Source organism: Chiloscyllium plagiosum, chromosome 38 (assembly GCF_004010195.1).
Source record: "Chiloscyllium plagiosum isolate BGI_BamShark_2017 chromosome 38, ASM401019v2, whole genome shotgun sequence".
Taxonomy (NCBI): domain Eukaryota; kingdom Metazoa; phylum Chordata; class Chondrichthyes; order Orectolobiformes; family Hemiscylliidae; genus Chiloscyllium; species Chiloscyllium plagiosum.
The window spans coordinates 9927040-9944942 of NC_057747.1; the positions used below are offsets into that span (position 1 = coordinate 9927040).

The following is a 17903-nucleotide window of genomic DNA, read 5'->3' on the forward strand; positions in this document are numbered from 1 at the left end:
TGGTGGCACTTACAAGGAACCCGATGGTCAGTGAATTAAATGAAGCTACGGGCACATTTCTTTTTGAAATTAAAATCTCTTCTGTGCTGGAGCCATGCCTGTGAATTTGCTTATCTCAAGAAATATCTTATTCACTGAGAGAAATTGAAATGATCCCATTCTGCACTTTGAAAGAAAGAGGGACATTTATGGATGTTTTCCATTTGTAAAGTCACCACAGACTTAGAAACTAAGGGCTGCGTCCTGCTGCTCAGCTTAACATGAGAGTTGCAGCTCAGACCACTGTACAGCAAATGAAATACATTTAAAGTGTAGTCACTGTGGCAATGTAGAAAATGCAGTGCCCAATTTGCACAGCAACTCTCACAAGCAGCAATATAATAATAAGTAAACAATCTGCTTTTGTGATGTTGATTGAGGGATAAATATTCCCTGGGGATGGCTCCACCACTTGTCATCAGATCTTCTTACATCCACCTGAGAAGACAGGCAGGGTGTCAAAGTGACACCTCACCTGAAACACAGCACCTACAGCCCTGTAGCGCTCCCTCAGTAGGATACTAGAATGTTAGCTTTGATTTGTGTGCTCAACTCCTGGGCTAGGACTTGAACCCAGAACCTGACAAGTGAGAAGCAGGAATGAGACACAGATGTAAATGGAGATCAGCTTAAAAATCCACCTGTGTAGCTCTCTTAAGCACTAGAGTCATAGAGTCATAGAGATGTATAGCACAGAAACAAACCTCTTTGATCTAACCAGTCCATGCTAACCAGATATCCTAAATTAATCTAGTCCCATCTGCCAGCATTTGGCCCATATCCCTCGAAACCCTTCCTATTCATATACCCATCCAGATGCCTTTTAAATGTTGTAATTGTACCAGCTTGCACCACTTCCCCTGGCAGCTCATTCCTCATATGCACCACCCTCTCCATGAAAATAAAAATATCCTTTAAGTCCATTTTAAATCTTTCCCCTCTCACCTTAAACCTATGCCATCTAATTTTGGACTCCCCTACGCTGGGGAAAAGACCCTGACTATTTACCCTATCCATGCCCCTCAAGATTTTATAAACCTCTGTAAGGTCACCCCTCAGCCTCCAATGCTCCAGAGAAAACTGCCCCAGCCTGTTCAACCTCTCTCTGTAGCTCAAACTCTCAAACCCTGGCAACAGCTTTGTAAATCTTTTCTGAATGCTTTCAAGTTTCACAACATCTTTTCTGTAGCAAGGAGACCAGAATTGAACATAGTATTCCAAAAGTGGCCTCATCAATGTCCCTGTACAGTCGCAACATGACCTCCCAAATTCTCAACTCAATGCACTGACCAATAAAGGCAACCACACCAAACACCTCCTTCACTACCTCATCTACCTGTGACTCCACTTTCAAGGAACTATGAACCTGCACCCCAGGGTGTCTTTGTTTGGCAACATTTCCCAGGACCTAACCATGAAGTGCTTAAGTCCCTGCCCTGATTTTCTCGACCAAAATGTAGCACCTCGTGTTTATTCAAACTGAACTCCTTGTATTCATGCAACTCTTTACATTAGCTGACGTGTAGTCTGCTGTGTTGCACTGCCCTTGGTAAAGATTCAGTGAAGAGGCGACTGAATTAGATTTTGAGAACTATGTGCAAGGAACCACATGGACAAAAAATGTAAGCGCAGCACACTCTGTTCCTCACGCTACAGAGACCAAGTGGAAAACTGAATGGGGGTCTTACCTTTCCTTTCTGCTGCAATGAACAGGCGACAGAAACAGCTCTCTGAGGAGAATTCTTTGCCTCGTTCAGAAGTTCGGTTTCCAGGTAGGATGCAGCACTCAGGGATAGTTCACTCTCCTGCTGGATTCCACTGGAGCTTGTACTTAATGTACTGAGGGACCTATTGAAGTAAAAACAGCCAGACGTTCTCCAATCATTCAACAACAGCATCAACTTCTGTTTATATACAAAGGAACCTAGATTAGTCGAAGGGCACGGGCGGGGAATATTTCATACGGTTAGTCAAATGCTGGATAATCGAGTGCTGGATCACATAGTTAGCCAATCAACAAGCCCTTGCGATCTTGTTCAGCTAATCTGAAATTTTGTTAATCGAATGCCAGAGAATCGAGGTTCCTCTGTAATGCCTTTATTATAGGCTTCACAAGAAAGGGATAACAGACTTCGGCTAACCCTGTGACACGTGAAAGTATACTGACTTTTTGAAACATTCTTTTAATGGATGTGGGCATCACTGGCTAGGCTACTATTTGTTGCCAATCTTTATTTGTCGTTGAGGAGGTGTTGGTGAGTTGTCACCTTGAACTACTGCAGTCGTGGGGGTGTAGGGTCACCCACAGCACTGTGAGGGAGAGAGTTCAGGATCTTGACCCAATAACAGTGAAAGCAGGGCAACACTGTTCCAAGTCAAGATGGTGTACAACTTGCAGGGGATATTGCAGGTGGTGTTCTTATCTATCTGTTCCCCCTTTTCCTTCTGGGTGGCAGACGTCATGGGTTTAGAAGGTGCTGTCAAAGGAGCCTTGGTAAGTTGCTGCATTGCATTTTGTAGGTGGTGGAGTTTGCATGTTCTCCCTGTGTCTGCATGGGTTTCCTCTGCTTTCCTCCCACAGTCCAAAGATGTACAGGTCAGGTGAATTGGCCATGCTAAATTGCCCATAGTCTTCAAGGATGTGCAGGCTAGGTGAGTTAGCCATGGGAAATGTGGGATAATGGGGATAAAGTAGACAGTGGGTTTCGACGGAATGTTCTTCGAAGGGTATATGTGAGCTCAATGGATCAAACAGGCTGCTTCCACACTATAGGGATTCTATGAATCTATGATTCTACGCACTGCTGCTTCGTACATTGATGATGGAGGGAGTAAATGTTAAAGTTGGTGGATGAGGTGCCAATCAAGCAGGCTACCTTTTCCTGGATGGCTTCAAGTTTCTTGAGTATTGTGGACATTGCACTAAGTGAGGAATATTCTATCAGTCGCCTGATTTGTGCTCTGTAGTTGATGGACAGGCTTAGGGGAGCCAGGAGGTGAGTAACTAACTGCAGCATTCTGAGCCTCCGATCTGCTCTTGATGCCAGTGTATCTATTTGGCTGGTGCAGTTCAGTTCTGCTCTGTTAACTCTGAGTCTAGGGATAGTGATCTCCAAGGGGGGATGATAGAATTTTTCCTTGTTGGGGATGGTCAGTGCTTGGCATCTTTGTGGCATAAATGCGACTTGAAATAATATTGTTGCAACTGTTCATTCAGGTGTAAGAATTGATATTTAGAGAATACAAATTTAATATTCTTTTTCATTCATTCATGGGATGAGAGCATCACTAGCGTTTATTGCCCATCCCTAATTACCCAAAGGACAGTTAAGAGTCAACCACATTATGGGTCTGGAGTCACGTGCCAGCCAGACCAGGTAAGGATGGCTTCCTTCCCTAAAGGACATTAGAGAACCAGATGGGTTTTTCCAACAATAGATTTGCGGTTATCATTAGATGATGATCTGATGATGGGATTGAAAAATCCCACTGCATTATTTGAAAGAAGAGTTTGGGACCCTTAACCTTTATTTATCCATCACTCAACACACTAAAGATAGATTATTTGATTCTTACTGCATTGTTTTTGTGAGAGCTTGCTGTGCACAGATGGACTGTTCAACTTCCAACAATGACTATATATCAAAATAGAATTTTGTTGGCTTTAAAATCCTAAAATTAGATTCTTAATTACAGTTTTTTTTTAAATTACATTCCAATTGCACCATCTGCCATGGTGGACCCAGAATATTATCTGGGTCTCTGGATTAATAGTACAGCAATAACACCACTCGGCCAACCCCTTCCCATCATTGACAAAAGCACCAGAGAACAGATGAAGAATATGTTTTTCACACAGCAAGTCAAGATTTGCAAATAACAGCCAGAAATTCTGATGGAGCACATTCAATGGTAGCCTTTAAAATTTAATTTGGCATAGACTTGTAAAGGGAAGAGGTAAAAAAAAAACGGGAGTGTGGAGAAAATCCAGGGGACTGGGACTAATGAAACAGTTCCTTCATGGACTTGCGAGGTATAATTGCCTCCCTCCTATGTTGCACGATTCTCTGACTATTTTTAATAGTTCAAACTATTTTTATGTTTTCTTTGCTGTGGGCCACTTATCACAGAAATGTTCGAGACACCTTCAAACAAGACTCAGTAATGGCTGCTCCTGACAGACATCTCTCCTTGTCTACATTTTCTGTTTCTCTACAAAGTACAGTCATGCAGTCAGATTCTGGGATTTCAGTCATTAAATTGACTGCAGCCTCAGAGGGGGAGACTTTTTTTTTCAAATTTATACACAAGGCAGCGCTTCAGCTCAGTCACAGAAAAGGGATCTTAATAACCAAAAAAAAATTTTCTTCTGCTTTTACATTTGAACACAACGAGGTAAATCATGTAATAACTCTATCACTATACTAATTCAGAGGTCTATAATTCATCCCATTTTCCAAGCAATCCCTCACTCCTTGGGAACTAGGGTGTTCCTTTTTTAGAATTAGAATCCCTACAGTGTGGAAACAGGCCCTTCGGCCCAACAAGTACACACCAACCTTCCAAAGAGTAACACACTCAGATCCATTCCACTACCCTATATTTACCCCTGACTGATAACCTACACTATGGGCAATTTCCCATAGCCAATCCACCTGACCTGCACATCCCTGGATTGTGGGAGGAAACCAGAGCACCCAGACAGACACAAGAAGAATGTGCAAACTCTACACAGACAGTTGCCCGAGGCTGGAATTGAACCTGGGTCCCTGGTGCTGTGAGACAGCAATGCTAGCTACCGTGCCACCCATACTTTACTTTTATAAAATCGAGATAATTTAATGAGACAGAAGCTTCTCAACCTCCCCACAATCTGAGCATCTGAACAAACCCAATATAACAATCTGTGAACAAATGTAGTGAAATCAAACTGTATGCTGACTTCGTTAAATATCCACCGATACTGCCAGATTTGCTGAGTTTTTCCAGCACTTTTTGTTTTTATGACAGATCTTCAGCATCTATGGTATTTGACTTTTGTGTTACTGACTTTGCATCTGCACGTTAATAAAAACACTGATTGTGACTTGTTATGGGTGCCCTCGAACCATTGTTAGCTTTTGACGCAGTGGTATATAATATTTAAAAGCAATGATAAGTCAGCACTTTGTATTTAGTTAAGGCCACTGTTCAATTCAAGATAACAGGATTGCACATAATTTTAATTCATACACTTTCCAGTGGTAGATTATTAGCTACATTTTCTCAATTACTTAACAGCATTTGTGAAATTCTATAGCATTTTCAAGCCAATGAAATATTATTTTTAAGTATAGTCATTATTGGAGGCTGGACTGCCCATCTGTACAAAGCAATCTTTCTCAAAAGCAATGTAAATCTTCAGTGTGCTGAGTGAAGGATAAATATTAGTACGAATAATGGGTATAAGTTCCCAATTCTCCTTTTAAATAAGCAACGGAATTTTTCAACGTGTACCTGAGAGGGTAGAAGAAACTTCAGTTTAATGTCTTGTCTGACAAACTGCACCTCTGACAGAGCCGAGCCTGAACCCTATTGCAGGTCACCTTCACCACTCCCTTGGGAGGGCCAATCACAATCTCTGGAGCAGAGCACGAACCCACATCCTTCTGAACCAGTCCTGCCATCTGATCCACAGCTAACATCCAGATAAAATCATAGAGGTCTACCCGATGTGTTAATATGAAATCTCCCAATTAAATTTAATTAGGTTTGGAGATATGCCCTTGGAAATTGATAAGCTCATGTAAATCGGGAGTCAGATCTGGTTGTTATTAAACAATGGGAGAAGTTACCCCTGTTGTGTGTGGCCCAACACCACCCCCACCCCCGCATTGTGCTTTCCTCTATACAATCATAAACTCCGACACGTGCATTTATTTTCAATGTCTTCTGAAACGGCGGTTCACAAGGAACAGTAGCTTCTCTAAGGATCATCGTTTTAAAGTCATACAGGTCTCCAGCACAGAAAAAAGGCCCTTCAGCCCATCAAACCAGTACGGGTGAAAAACAAACACCTAAATATTCTAATCCAATTTTCCAGCCCTTGACCCTTTGCCTTGGCAAGTGTACATCGAAATATTTCTTCAATGTTATGAGAGTTTCTGTCTCTATCACCCTTATAGACTGTGAGTTTCAGATTCCCACCACCCTCTGAGTGAAAAACGAAATACCCCCCCCAAACTTCCTGTTCCTTCTTAATTATTATGAATTATTTTGGTGAAGTGGGGAGCTGGGGGGGAGGGGGGGGGAGATTGGAGTAATACGTTAGCATGAATGTGCAGCTATCTAAAGACCATGATTTCAGTTGCCTATGCACTCAATAGATTATACAATTTTTACTAGTTGATTCTAACAGTAGAGAACCCCACTATCTTCAACAGTACCCCTTGGGGGAAATACCCTTCAACAGCAAGGATAAAGAGTAACTGTGATATTTCTCATTACAGTCACTGATCAATCCAATAATTGCACCCTATTATACAATCATTTAATTTTCTGACATCTTGTCTGTGGTAATATAAATCAACAGGGAGATGGCAATGGTTAATAATCATTAATTTAATTTAATTGTGTTGATCATAAATAACCAGAGTAAAGCTTAAGTAGTTTGGAAGTGTCTCTCAGATTGTCCAATTGAATTAGTATCAGAACTTCACTGCCCAAGGTTTATTTTTAACATTAGATCGCCTGTGGCTTGCTTGCACTGAATATGGAGCTGGGCTGAATTTGAATAGCTAGTGTGATGCTAATTTGTACCATGCGTTAGACTCATACATTCTCTTTCAGAGAACAAGGGCATTCATTCCATTTCCCAGCACCAGGCAATACTGGTGTGCCTAAACCCAACTCATTCTAGACATTGTTCATGTCTCTTGCATACAATTGAGTTCTTCTGAAGCAGTCCATGCCCATGTGTGGCAAAACCTGAAAAATATCCAGGCTTGGATTGATAAATAGCAAATAACATTTGCACCATACAATTGGCAGGTAATGACCATCTCAAACAAGTGAGAGTCCAACTTTTAAAAAATTTGTTCATGGGATGCAGACATCATTGGTTAAGCCAACAGTTATAACCCATCCCTATTGGCCGAGAGAGCAGTTAAGAGTCAACCACATTGATATGGATCTAATGTCATATACAGACCAGACCAGGTGAGGATGGCACATTTCCTTCCATAAAGGACGTTAGTGAACCAGATGAGTTTTTATGACAATCAACAGTTGTTTTTAAAAAATCTCCAGTACCCACAAAGGCCTTTCAATGACATACTATAAAGTAGCCTCTGCACATATTCCACAAACCTTGAAATAAATCACTTCTTCCACAACCCTTCCAAACTTGTCCAAGAAATATTAAGTACAAAGTGTCTTTGTGGCAAAGACAGCCCACTTGCTTGGCACCCAATCCACCACCGCCACTATTGACACACAGTGGCAGCAATGGACCATCTACAAGATGAACTCAGCAACCCATGAAGACTTATTCAACAGGATCTTTCAAATCCATGACTTCTACCATCTAGGACGACAGGGCAGCAGACACATGGGAACACCATAACAGTAAGGTGCCCTCCAAGCCACTCGTCATCTGAGCATGGAGTCATTCCTTCACTGTCACTGGGTCAAAAACCTGAAACTCCCTTCCTAACAACACTGTGGGTGGCCCAATAACCCATTAATCAGAGTTGTTCAAGAAGATGGCTGACCATCATCTTCTCAAGAAGGGGACTGTGCTAACCAGTGAGAGCCACCTCCCATGAACGAATGAAAAGTCTACAATAGGCATATTAATTGTGCTTAATATAGTGCAAAGAACATAATACTCTTGAACTGAAGACACATAGTTCATGTAATAGCAATGAACAATATATAGAAACTCTGAATGGAATAACCATTTTGCTTGGTCAATGTCTGCTCTTTATTCTGTTTCAATATAGGGAGTACAATTTGAAAACCAAATCTAACTATCCAAAGGACCATGATTTTCTCACTGAAATAAATGTGATGATTTATTGGAATGAAATAGCCGATTGATATTTTCCGAATTAAAAATGATTCCGTCTTTGCATTCATTGCTGCTTAGTTCCCTACCACATCTTTAAACCTAAAAGTTGTGTCAATGTCATTTCTTGAAATTATCCTGAACCAAATCAAACCCTTCCTGCTGCAGTTTAGTCATCTGTGTTTCAAAAGGTAATTGCTAACTCTATAGTTCGTTATCGCTATACCACTATCAAATGAAATAATCTGTTTGGGAAAAATTTGCCTCACGCACGTTCTCTCACTCGTCACATTTCTAATCAGTTGCTCTCACATGCACACACATAGATTGAAGCAGTTCTTATCACCTCTCTCATTCTATCACAAATTTCCACTCCTGTCTCGATTTTTCTCCATAGTGTGTTGCTCATTGATCCTCTGAGCTTTTCTCTTGTGTTTTGGAAGCATTCTCCGGAGCAATCCGATGCAAACTTCATTGTTGTATAGAAATTATTACTCATCAAATTCCCTTGTTCTCTAACTTAATCCTGGACATGACCTCCAAATGACCTCTTAGGTTTCCTTATTCCAGAAGATAAGCGTCACATTGGAGTTCCTTCCTGACTTGGACATTATTGCCTCTTGGTCAAATGGAACTACCTTCCTAGAATTATTGTCTAAGTGCAACTGTCAACAAAACCACAACGAGTTTTTGGATACAGGCCCAACATAATTTCCTCAAGTTAATGTATCCTAAGCATTAAAGGTGGAACAAACCAAAGCAGAGATTATTGGAGAAACTCAGCAAGTTTGGCTGTGGAGGGAAAACAGAGTCACCATTTCAGCCTGAAGGGGGCAGGGAGGGGCGGAGCATTTCCGTTTAAGGAAGAAATGCAAATTAGCGCAGCTTCTCACGTCACCCAGTGAGCGTAGTATTCAGTGGAACATGAGCCTTCAGGATGTTCTTTGATCCAGGTGAGAAATTGTGCTGTTCTGTAGGCAGGGAACCTTAGGTAGGTGAATTTCTATTTTCAAAAACGCAGTTAGTCTGAGTGTAAGAGAAATGGGCATTTGATGAGTTTGAGCGAGTGAGAGTATTGGGCATACTTATCTAGCAGGAGGGAGAAAAAAAATCTTTACTCAGAGAGTAGTAAGGGAAGCAGCTGCGAGGGGGATGAGACTGTCACACACCTCCTTCTGGAATGTGCCTATGCAGAAGAAGTCTGGAGAGGAATGCAGTGGTGTTTGTTGAGGTTCATCCCGAGCAGTGCTGTGACGCGGGACTCCGTGTTGTATGGTCTGTTCCCCGGGACGCACACCGAGATGAACATCAACTGTGCCTGGAGGATCATCAACTCAGTGAAGGACGCTCTCTGGGCGTCTCTGTTGATCTTCCAGCTGAAGGAGTTGACCCCGACAGAGTGTTGCAGACTGGCACATTCCAAGGTCCAGGACTACGTGTTGAGGGACGCGCTGAAGCTTAGGGCAGCTGCCGCCAAGGTGCGGTGGGGAAAGACCACCCTGTAACATCTGCCTGCCTAAGAAGAACAGGGGGCCCGCGCAGTCATTTGGGCTCCGCTGGCGCCTCAGCTAAATATATGGATATATGATTGATAAATGTACAGACCTTTATTTATGAATGATAACTTCTGATCTCTGTATGTAAATGTTTACGTATGTATGGCATGATCAACTGTACAGACCATCAAATTATTTTATGAATAAAGTTGCAACGGTAGTAGATTTGCCAACTTTAAGTACATTTAGATCGTCATCGGACAAGCATATGGATGTACATGGAATAGTGTAGGTTAGATGGGCTTCAGATTGGTATGACAGGTTGACACAATGTTCTATGTTAAGTTTCACAACATCTTTCCAATAAGAAGGAGACCAGAATTGCACGCAATGACCCTAGTTCAAAAATGACTCAAAACATTAACTCTGCTTTCACAGAGCTGTTCAAAGAATCCCTACAGGGTGGAAGCAAGCCATTTGGCCCATTGAGTCCACATGGACCCTCTGAAGAGAATCCCACCCAGACCCACCCTATCCCTGTAACCCTGCATTCCCGTGGCCAATCCACCTAGCCTGCATATCTCTGGACACTATGGACAATGTAGCTTGGATAATCCACCTAACCTGCATATCTTTGGACTGTGGGAGGAAACCAGAGCATCTTGGAGGACACTCATGCAGACATTGTTGCTCTGTTGCCCAAGGCCGGAATCGAAACCAGATGCTCAGCGCTGTAAGGCAGCAGTGCTAACCACTTTCTCTCCACAGAAGCTGCCAGATCTGCTGAGCTTCTCCAGCAATTCCTGCTTTTATTTGTTGCAGATCTCTAGCATCTGCAGTTCTTAGTTTCATGATGATAAATTGTTATTCTCAAGAACAAAGCCTGTAAGAAGTGCAATTGTTTCTGTGATCTAAATGTTTCTCAGATCCAAGTTTGGTATCATTTATGAATGAATTCTAGAATGGTGTCATCTCCTTTCTTACGATATCAGTTTGGCTGGAATTCTCCAAGTTGAATGTCCTTGCCAACTTTGAGGGCATTTAAATGGTCACTGGATAAACATATGGATTAAAATGGAATAGTATAGATTAGATGGGCTTCAGTTTGGTTTCACAGGTAGGTGCAACATCAAGGGTCAAAGGTCCTGTACGGCACTGTAATGTTCTATATTCTATGTTTTACCACACAGATTTCCTAATTTATAAACAAATGCCTTGAACCACTTGCGGACAGACAGTACTGCTCACTAGCAAAGATCACTTGTCATCTGATTAAGAAATTGGACTTGAAAAGTTTGCTGTGGACCAAAAGCTTTCTGTAAACATCACAACAATTGTATATTGAAAAACATTTCCTTGTGCACATTCTGGATACTCTTCTTTTCTCTTCCTCTGTCAAGTGACATGAGGCAGATAAAACATATCACTTGTTAGACTTTCCTGTCACAGGATGCCACCTTGCCAGCAGAGACTGCAGCATTAGGGGCTTCACTCTGTATCAAACATGGCTGACCATGAGACTCTTTCCCCTCTTTACCTCCTGCCATAAGGTATGGTAGAATACAGGTTGATGATTGACACACCTTCCATGGCCACCAAGCTCTGGAGTGGGACTTGACCCTACAACGTCTGGCAGGGATGCGCGGTCTGCCAAACAGAATTGTGGGTCAATCTATAGCAGGTGGACTGCAGTGATGCAAGAAGTTAACTCACCACCACCTTCTCCAGGGCAACTAGGGATGGGCAATAAATGATAGACTAGCCAGTAATGTCCAGATCCCACAAATGATTTTTTTAAAAATTGAGCCATATGTTCTCTGAATAGCATATATTATGACGACTAAATGCTGAAACCTAATTATTTTTGACATCTGTATGATTATAGGATGATTCCCTGCAAAACGCCAAATTGTTTTCCGTGGTTTCAATTACCCTCAGTTTCCTGTGGACTGAACATATTATAGGGAACAGAATGGCTGTGGCACAGAAAGAGGCCATTCAACCCAGCAAGGTCTGCACTGGCTCTCTTACTTACTGCCAATTTCCTCCTGTACTCCTGCACGTAATTTCTATCCAAATGACCACCCAATAACCTCTTGCATACTTCAACCTGTCTCCAACACAGGCAGTGCGTTCCATCCCCCAACTACTCACCGACTATAAAAGGTATTTTTCAGATCACCTTTGCTTCATTTGCACATCATTTTAAATCTGTGCCCTCTCACTGTTTCTTTTTTACAGTTTTTCTCTCTATCTATTCTGCCTAGCCCGCTCATGAAGTCAAAACCTATCAGGCCTATATCGTATTTTTGCAGCAACTTCCCGCTCAGTCCTTTTCACAAAGACCAAGTTGTCAGCCTTCTTATCTCCAACCGGGCCCAATTTTAACCTTGCAGCTCCACTCTACATTCCCCTCCCTAACTGCATTGCGGATCTACATACAGCTCCGGAGTGAGACCTAATCCTAAAACATCTGGCAGGGATGCTAGCTCTCCCAAACGGCATTGTGGGTCAACCCAGGGCAGGTGGACTGTGGCAGTTCAAGAAGGCACTCACCACCATCTTCTTAAGGGGCAACTTGGGATGGGCAAGCCCAACCATTGACACCCATGTCCCATGAGTGAAAAAGAAACGCTTGAGTCTCAATCCATGTTAGCCAGACCTGTTTTTAAACCAGCTTTTCCATTAGCAGCCAATCCCCTCTCCATGTTTGGCCCCATTACCGATTGGTTTTATTCAGAGTTTTGGACTGGGCTTAATGTAGCTTATTCAAGGCCCATACCTCTGCACAGGGACCAAAGAGGCCTCCTCCAGAAATCGAGTAAGACTGCATAACCTGTAACAACCTTCTTTTTAAATATCGCTGAACTGAAGTGGAAGACTGAGAACAGATTCCTTTTCCAGTTAAGCATAAAAGGAGAGGTTCACATTAAAGTAAATGCCATGTTCAACATTTTCTGTGTCTGATTGGTTGAGTCTGTTTACTATTGATTGTCACTGTGTTTGGTTAATCAAGCCTGGTTGTGTACTCAGAGAATAGAAAATAAAGCTGTCGATCTAAAGCATGGAGTCAACGTGTTAAAGCACTGTAAACCAAATTCATTGCTCACATAGAAACTGGATGATACAGATCCACATTATAAAAATACAACAGTAAGCAAAGAGATTGACTGGGAGTTAAAGGGTTTGAAGAGCCACTGTGTAAGTCTGCATTATAATAAAGTACAGTAGCCGCTCCCCCTATTCCCCCCCACCCCACCCCATACCGCGGAAGCCTGAAACCGCGGCGAGGACTGAACCCATTCATTTACATGGGAAATATACCTTCCCGGCAGCCTCCTGACCTCTGGTTCCAGACGCTTCTCAATAATATGTTCGGGCTGCGGTAAACCGCAGCTAACTGAAACCATGGGAAATGATTCTGTGGATACGGGGGTCACCCTGTACATTGGTTAAGGGCAACAGTTTTTAAAAGAGAGATGACACCTTGATAATAGTTTTCTGTCACACTTTGCTGTAGCCTTCTTCCCATTTAATCAACTCAAGCTGAATACTATTCTTTCTTTCACCATTTTCTTTCCCATTTATCAACCTATGTCTGGAACCACCCTAGCCCATAAAGACATTAGTTTCAGTTCAAACCCTGACTCTCTGGTCTTCCATTTGTAATTTGTATACAGGTTTGATGAGGTAATACTTGGAGCACAGTGTACAGTACTGGTTTCTTTACCCAAGGAATGCTATACTTTCCTTAAAATGCTCTCACAGTTCATGAGATTGATTGCAAGGACGAGGGGATGGTCCTTTAAGGAGAGATTGAGTAAATTGGACCAATATTCCCTTGAGTTTAGAAGAATGAAGGATGGTAACATTGCAAGAAATAAAATGTTTAATGTGTTTGACAGATAGATCTATAAAGATGTTTCCTGGCTTTCCAGTCTAGGACACAGAGTCACAGACTCCAAATAGGGTGTTAGTCATTCAGGATGAAAATAAGGAGAAATTTCCTAACTCAAAAGACTGTGAGGAAATTTCTTGTGCAGGTGGCGAGAGATACACAATTCTTGATCAAATTCAATCCAGACTAATAGAATTATGGGCATTAAGACAACAAGGAATTCCAGGATTGTTTAGGAAGCTTTGTTTGAGTTGGAAAAGAGCCAATGAAAGGTGAAGCAGGCTTGTGAAGACCAATAGCCTACTCCTGCTCATATTTCTGATGGTCAAAACTAACTCCTGACACTTTCTGTTACATACAATAAAATGCTTCACATTTCTGCTTGTAAGAAATATCTGCACACAGTTTTAATAATATAATTGCAACTTTTCCATTTTTAGACTTTCAATTTTGAATCACTTCTAATAATTGATCCATGTTCGGATAAAATATCAGATCAGTTAACATAAAGACTGACGTGTTTGAGGCTCTTATTTGGGTTTCTCATGTTTCTCAACACTTGTTCTTTGTTGCTTAGAAATACTGCTAATCTGCGATCAAATGCTGGATTTAATTCTGAAATTTCTGGAAAAGCTCAACAGGTCTGGTAGCATTTATGGAGAGTAATCAGAGTTAATGTTTCATGGTCAAGTCACCCTTTGAAATTTTTTTTACTGGATTTAGTTCTTCCTGTTACATTATTTTCTAAAAACAATGGCTCACTGCCAACTTTTGAAGGGTCATTTGGGACGGGCAATCAAGGCTGGTAAACATTCCGAAACATTTTTTTTAAAAATGAGATTATTGTGCTGTTTAATATATGCTGATATGATTTAATACATGTGCATAATTATTACATTTATTTCTGGAATTATTACGACACATGTTCTAACGTTTCAATTGTACATACGTCTTACACATCACATTTTTATGCTATATGAACATGATGCTGTATATCTGCTCGTTATCTAAATAACAGAAGGTACCACCAGCTCCTCAGGGCTACAAGTGATGACAATATATGCCAGACCTACCAGTGACACAGCCTGAGAATACATTTTTGTACAGATGAATAAGGAGGCTGTTGAATCTAAGTCTCTGCAAAGATTGAACAGTACATATTTGTTGATAGAGCTGCAGGATGTTATGTGGGCACTGATTGATTCATACAACAGCTCAGCTTATCTCCTCATTTCTCTTCCCAGTGTGAGTGAGGGGCTCAGTGTCAACCTTAAGTGTATTTACAAAGCACCTTTAATGTAGTGAAATGTGTCATGGTGCTAAATGGGCTGTTGGCACTGCATCATATGAGGAGGTATCAGGCCAAAACTTTGTCAAAGGGAGATGTTTATCCTTCTAGGATCCCTACAGTATAGAAGCAGGCCATTCAGCCCATCAAGTTCATGCCAACCCTTCAAAGGGCATCCGACCCAGCACCATTCCTATTCCCATAGGTAACCTGCCTAGCCTGCACATTATGGGCAATTTAGCACAATCAATCTACCTAACCTACACATCTTTGGAGTATGTGAGGAAACCAGAGCATTAAGAGGAAACCCATGCAAACACAGGGAGAATGTGCAAACTCCACACAGACAGTTGCCGGAGGATGGAATTGAACCCAGGTCCCTGGCACTATGAAGCAGCCATGCTAACCACTAAGCCACTGTATCAGCCACTAGTTCCATGACTCATCTTGAATTGAGAGACAGCATGAGAGGCAGAAAGGTGAAGAGTGGAAATCCAGAACTTAGGACCTATGCAGCTGAACGCACAGTCTCTAATTCTGAGCTAAAGTCAGGGACGGATGATAGGCCAAACATTTGCAGCAACGCAAAGTCTTTAGAGGACTTTAAGGTTGGATGGAGATGGGGAGGGATGAGGTCATGGGAGGATTCAAAATCAAGCATGTGAGTTTTTAAATCTTGGAATTTTCAACTGCTAAGGAACAACTCTCTCAGAAAATCCACCAACATTTTTGACATTTTTTTCAAAACTTGAGGACAGCACAGTCCTGTTTCCCGATGTTGGAATTAAAATTCAACCAAATAGATATATCTGATAATCAAAAGCCATTGTAAATTAATTAGTAATTGACTGTATCCAATGCAGACAGAAATCAAATGATTAAAATTAATGTGACAATCAATTTGAAGGAGAATGAAAATCAACTCTATGGAAGGAGGTTCTTCCAACTTAGCTCTGATGCAAATAGCTTTTTTTTCATCAAAAATGCAGAGCTATTCCTAAAAGAGAATGAAATGGTTGTCCGTTGGCAGAGTTACCTGTCTGTTGGGGCTTGACAGTGACTTGCCAGGGAACTCCTGTTTTCTGCACGCCAAACCTTCTGCTGATGCCAGCTCCCTAAAAACACAAATCCAATTATTTGCAAAGCCACAACACTCTGTCATGACAAGAAATGGGACATGTGGTTTCTCCGCCATCAGACAGCGCGCTTAATTCCACGCAAGGCAATTTGAAAAATGACAGAGGTCATAATGCTCTTGGAAAAGAGTTGGCCTCCATTTCTCTTGTGTTGACAAGAATCCTGTTCCTTTTCCAGGTGCATTACTGTGCATGGGGGTGGGTCACTGTACCTTCCAAGGGTCTTGTATCCGAATGTAAAGTGCTAGTGGCGAAGTCCTCATCCAGTTGAGCTATGCAGTCACAAAAGTAAAACTAAAAATAGCAACCTGTTCAGCTTGGAGGATAATACGGTTAATCTTCCTTCATTAGTCAGCAGGAGAGAGGCTAATCATTTTAAGGCTATGCCTTGCTGCTTCTTATATCGGCTGCATCAACACAGAGGTAACAGACATCTGGAACTGTGTTGGAGGCTGTAATACACTTGAGAATTTACGTGATGTTACAGGACCATGATAGTAAAACACCATCAGTTTATCAATGTTCCCCAAAGTCCAAGACTGTCAGCCTTTGAACAAACTGCCAGAGCCTGGGAGATTGAGAGGAAACTTTATTGAACTTTATAAAATAATGAGGGGTTGTCTTTTCCCTAGGATGGGGGATTTCAAGACTTGGGGGCACATTTTTAATGTGAGAGGAGAAAGATTTATAAAAGACATGAGGGGCAAATATTTGACACAGAAGGTGGTCCGGATGTGGAATGAACTTCCTGAGGAAGTGGTGGATATGGGTACATTTACAATGTTTAAAAGACATTTGGCTAAGTACATGAATAGAAAAGGTTTGGAGGGATATGCACGAGAAGCAGGCAGGTGGGACTACTTTAGCTTGGGAGTATAGTTGGCATGGACTGGTTGGACCAAAGGGTATGTTTCCTTGCTGTATGACTCGGAGACATAGCTCAAAGGTTGAGTTGTCACAGTTACTTTCAATGGTTGACAAATACTGTGAGGAGAGAAAATATTGGAACAGAATTAGGCCATTCGGCCCATTGAGACTGCTCTGCCATTCGATAATGGCTATTATATTTCTCAACCCTATTCTCCAGCCTTCTCCCCGTATCCCTTGATCTCCTTACCAATCAAGAAAAGCATCTATCTCTATCTTAAGTGCACTCAATGACTTGGCCTCCACAGCCTTGTAGCAATAACTTCCACAGGTGCGTCACCCTCTGGCTGAAGAAATTCCTCCTCATCTCAATTCTAAAGGGTCATCCCTTCACTCTAAGTCTGTGTCCTCAGGTCGTAGCCTTTACTACAAGTGGAAACATCTTCCTCGTGCCCGTTCTATCAAGGTCTCTCATCATTCTGTAAGTTTCAATCAGATCCCCCCACCCCATCCTTCTAAACTCCATTGATTACAGACCCAGAGTCCTCAGTTGCTCCTCATATGACAAACCCTTCATCTCCAGGATCATTCTTGTGAATCTCTCTGGAATCCCTCTGTAGGAGGAGGCTTGAACAATGATATCATCAAATCAGACTATTACGGGTTAATCGTTCAGGGTTAATTATACATGGCAAGGAGCGATTGAAATAAAGTGGGAATGTACTAGAAAACAGGCCCAGTGTGAAACCAGCCTGCTTTGACTGAAATGTACAAACTTGTCAGTGGGCACTCTCTTAATGAGCCGTCACATGGGGCCATGTGAACACGTTGTTTCAACACAAGGGAATTCTGGAAAAGTACCTGAAACTACCACAGAATGATGCTACAGCGTGTCATCTTAGATTCAGAAACATATTAATATGGGGACATCACTGTGACCAGGATTGTGAATGGGGCCAGGAACCCAAGTTCTCTAGACCAGCTGTGGTAAAACAGGTTCCCCAACCAGCGGCAGGTGGGGATAATTGTTGGTGAAAAGGTCGAAAATGAATTTCAGCACTCATTAATTTGCATGTGTTTCTAATATTCCTCAGTAGCTTCCTGCTTAATATACATTCACTGTCATATATAT

The 17903-nt window shown here is 41.8% G+C and overlaps 1 protein-coding gene across 8 annotated transcripts in view; it reads right to left on the bottom strand.

The window, feature by feature from the left end:
- The window catches only part of ptpn20 (protein tyrosine phosphatase non-receptor type 20), a 414663-nt gene that overhangs the window by 239956 nt on the left and 156804 nt on the right, over positions 1 to 17903 (bottom strand). For all 8 annotated transcript variants that reach the window (XM_043678810.1, XM_043678805.1, XM_043678807.1 and 5 more), the window contains 2 exons: positions 15805 to 15883; positions 1728 to 1887 (listed from right to left, as the gene is read on the bottom strand). In XM_043678810.1, the coding sequence (XP_043534745.1) occupies positions 1728 to 1887; positions 15805 to 15883 (239 nt within the window). The remainder of the gene's footprint in view (positions 1 to 1727; positions 1888 to 15804; positions 15884 to 17903) is intronic.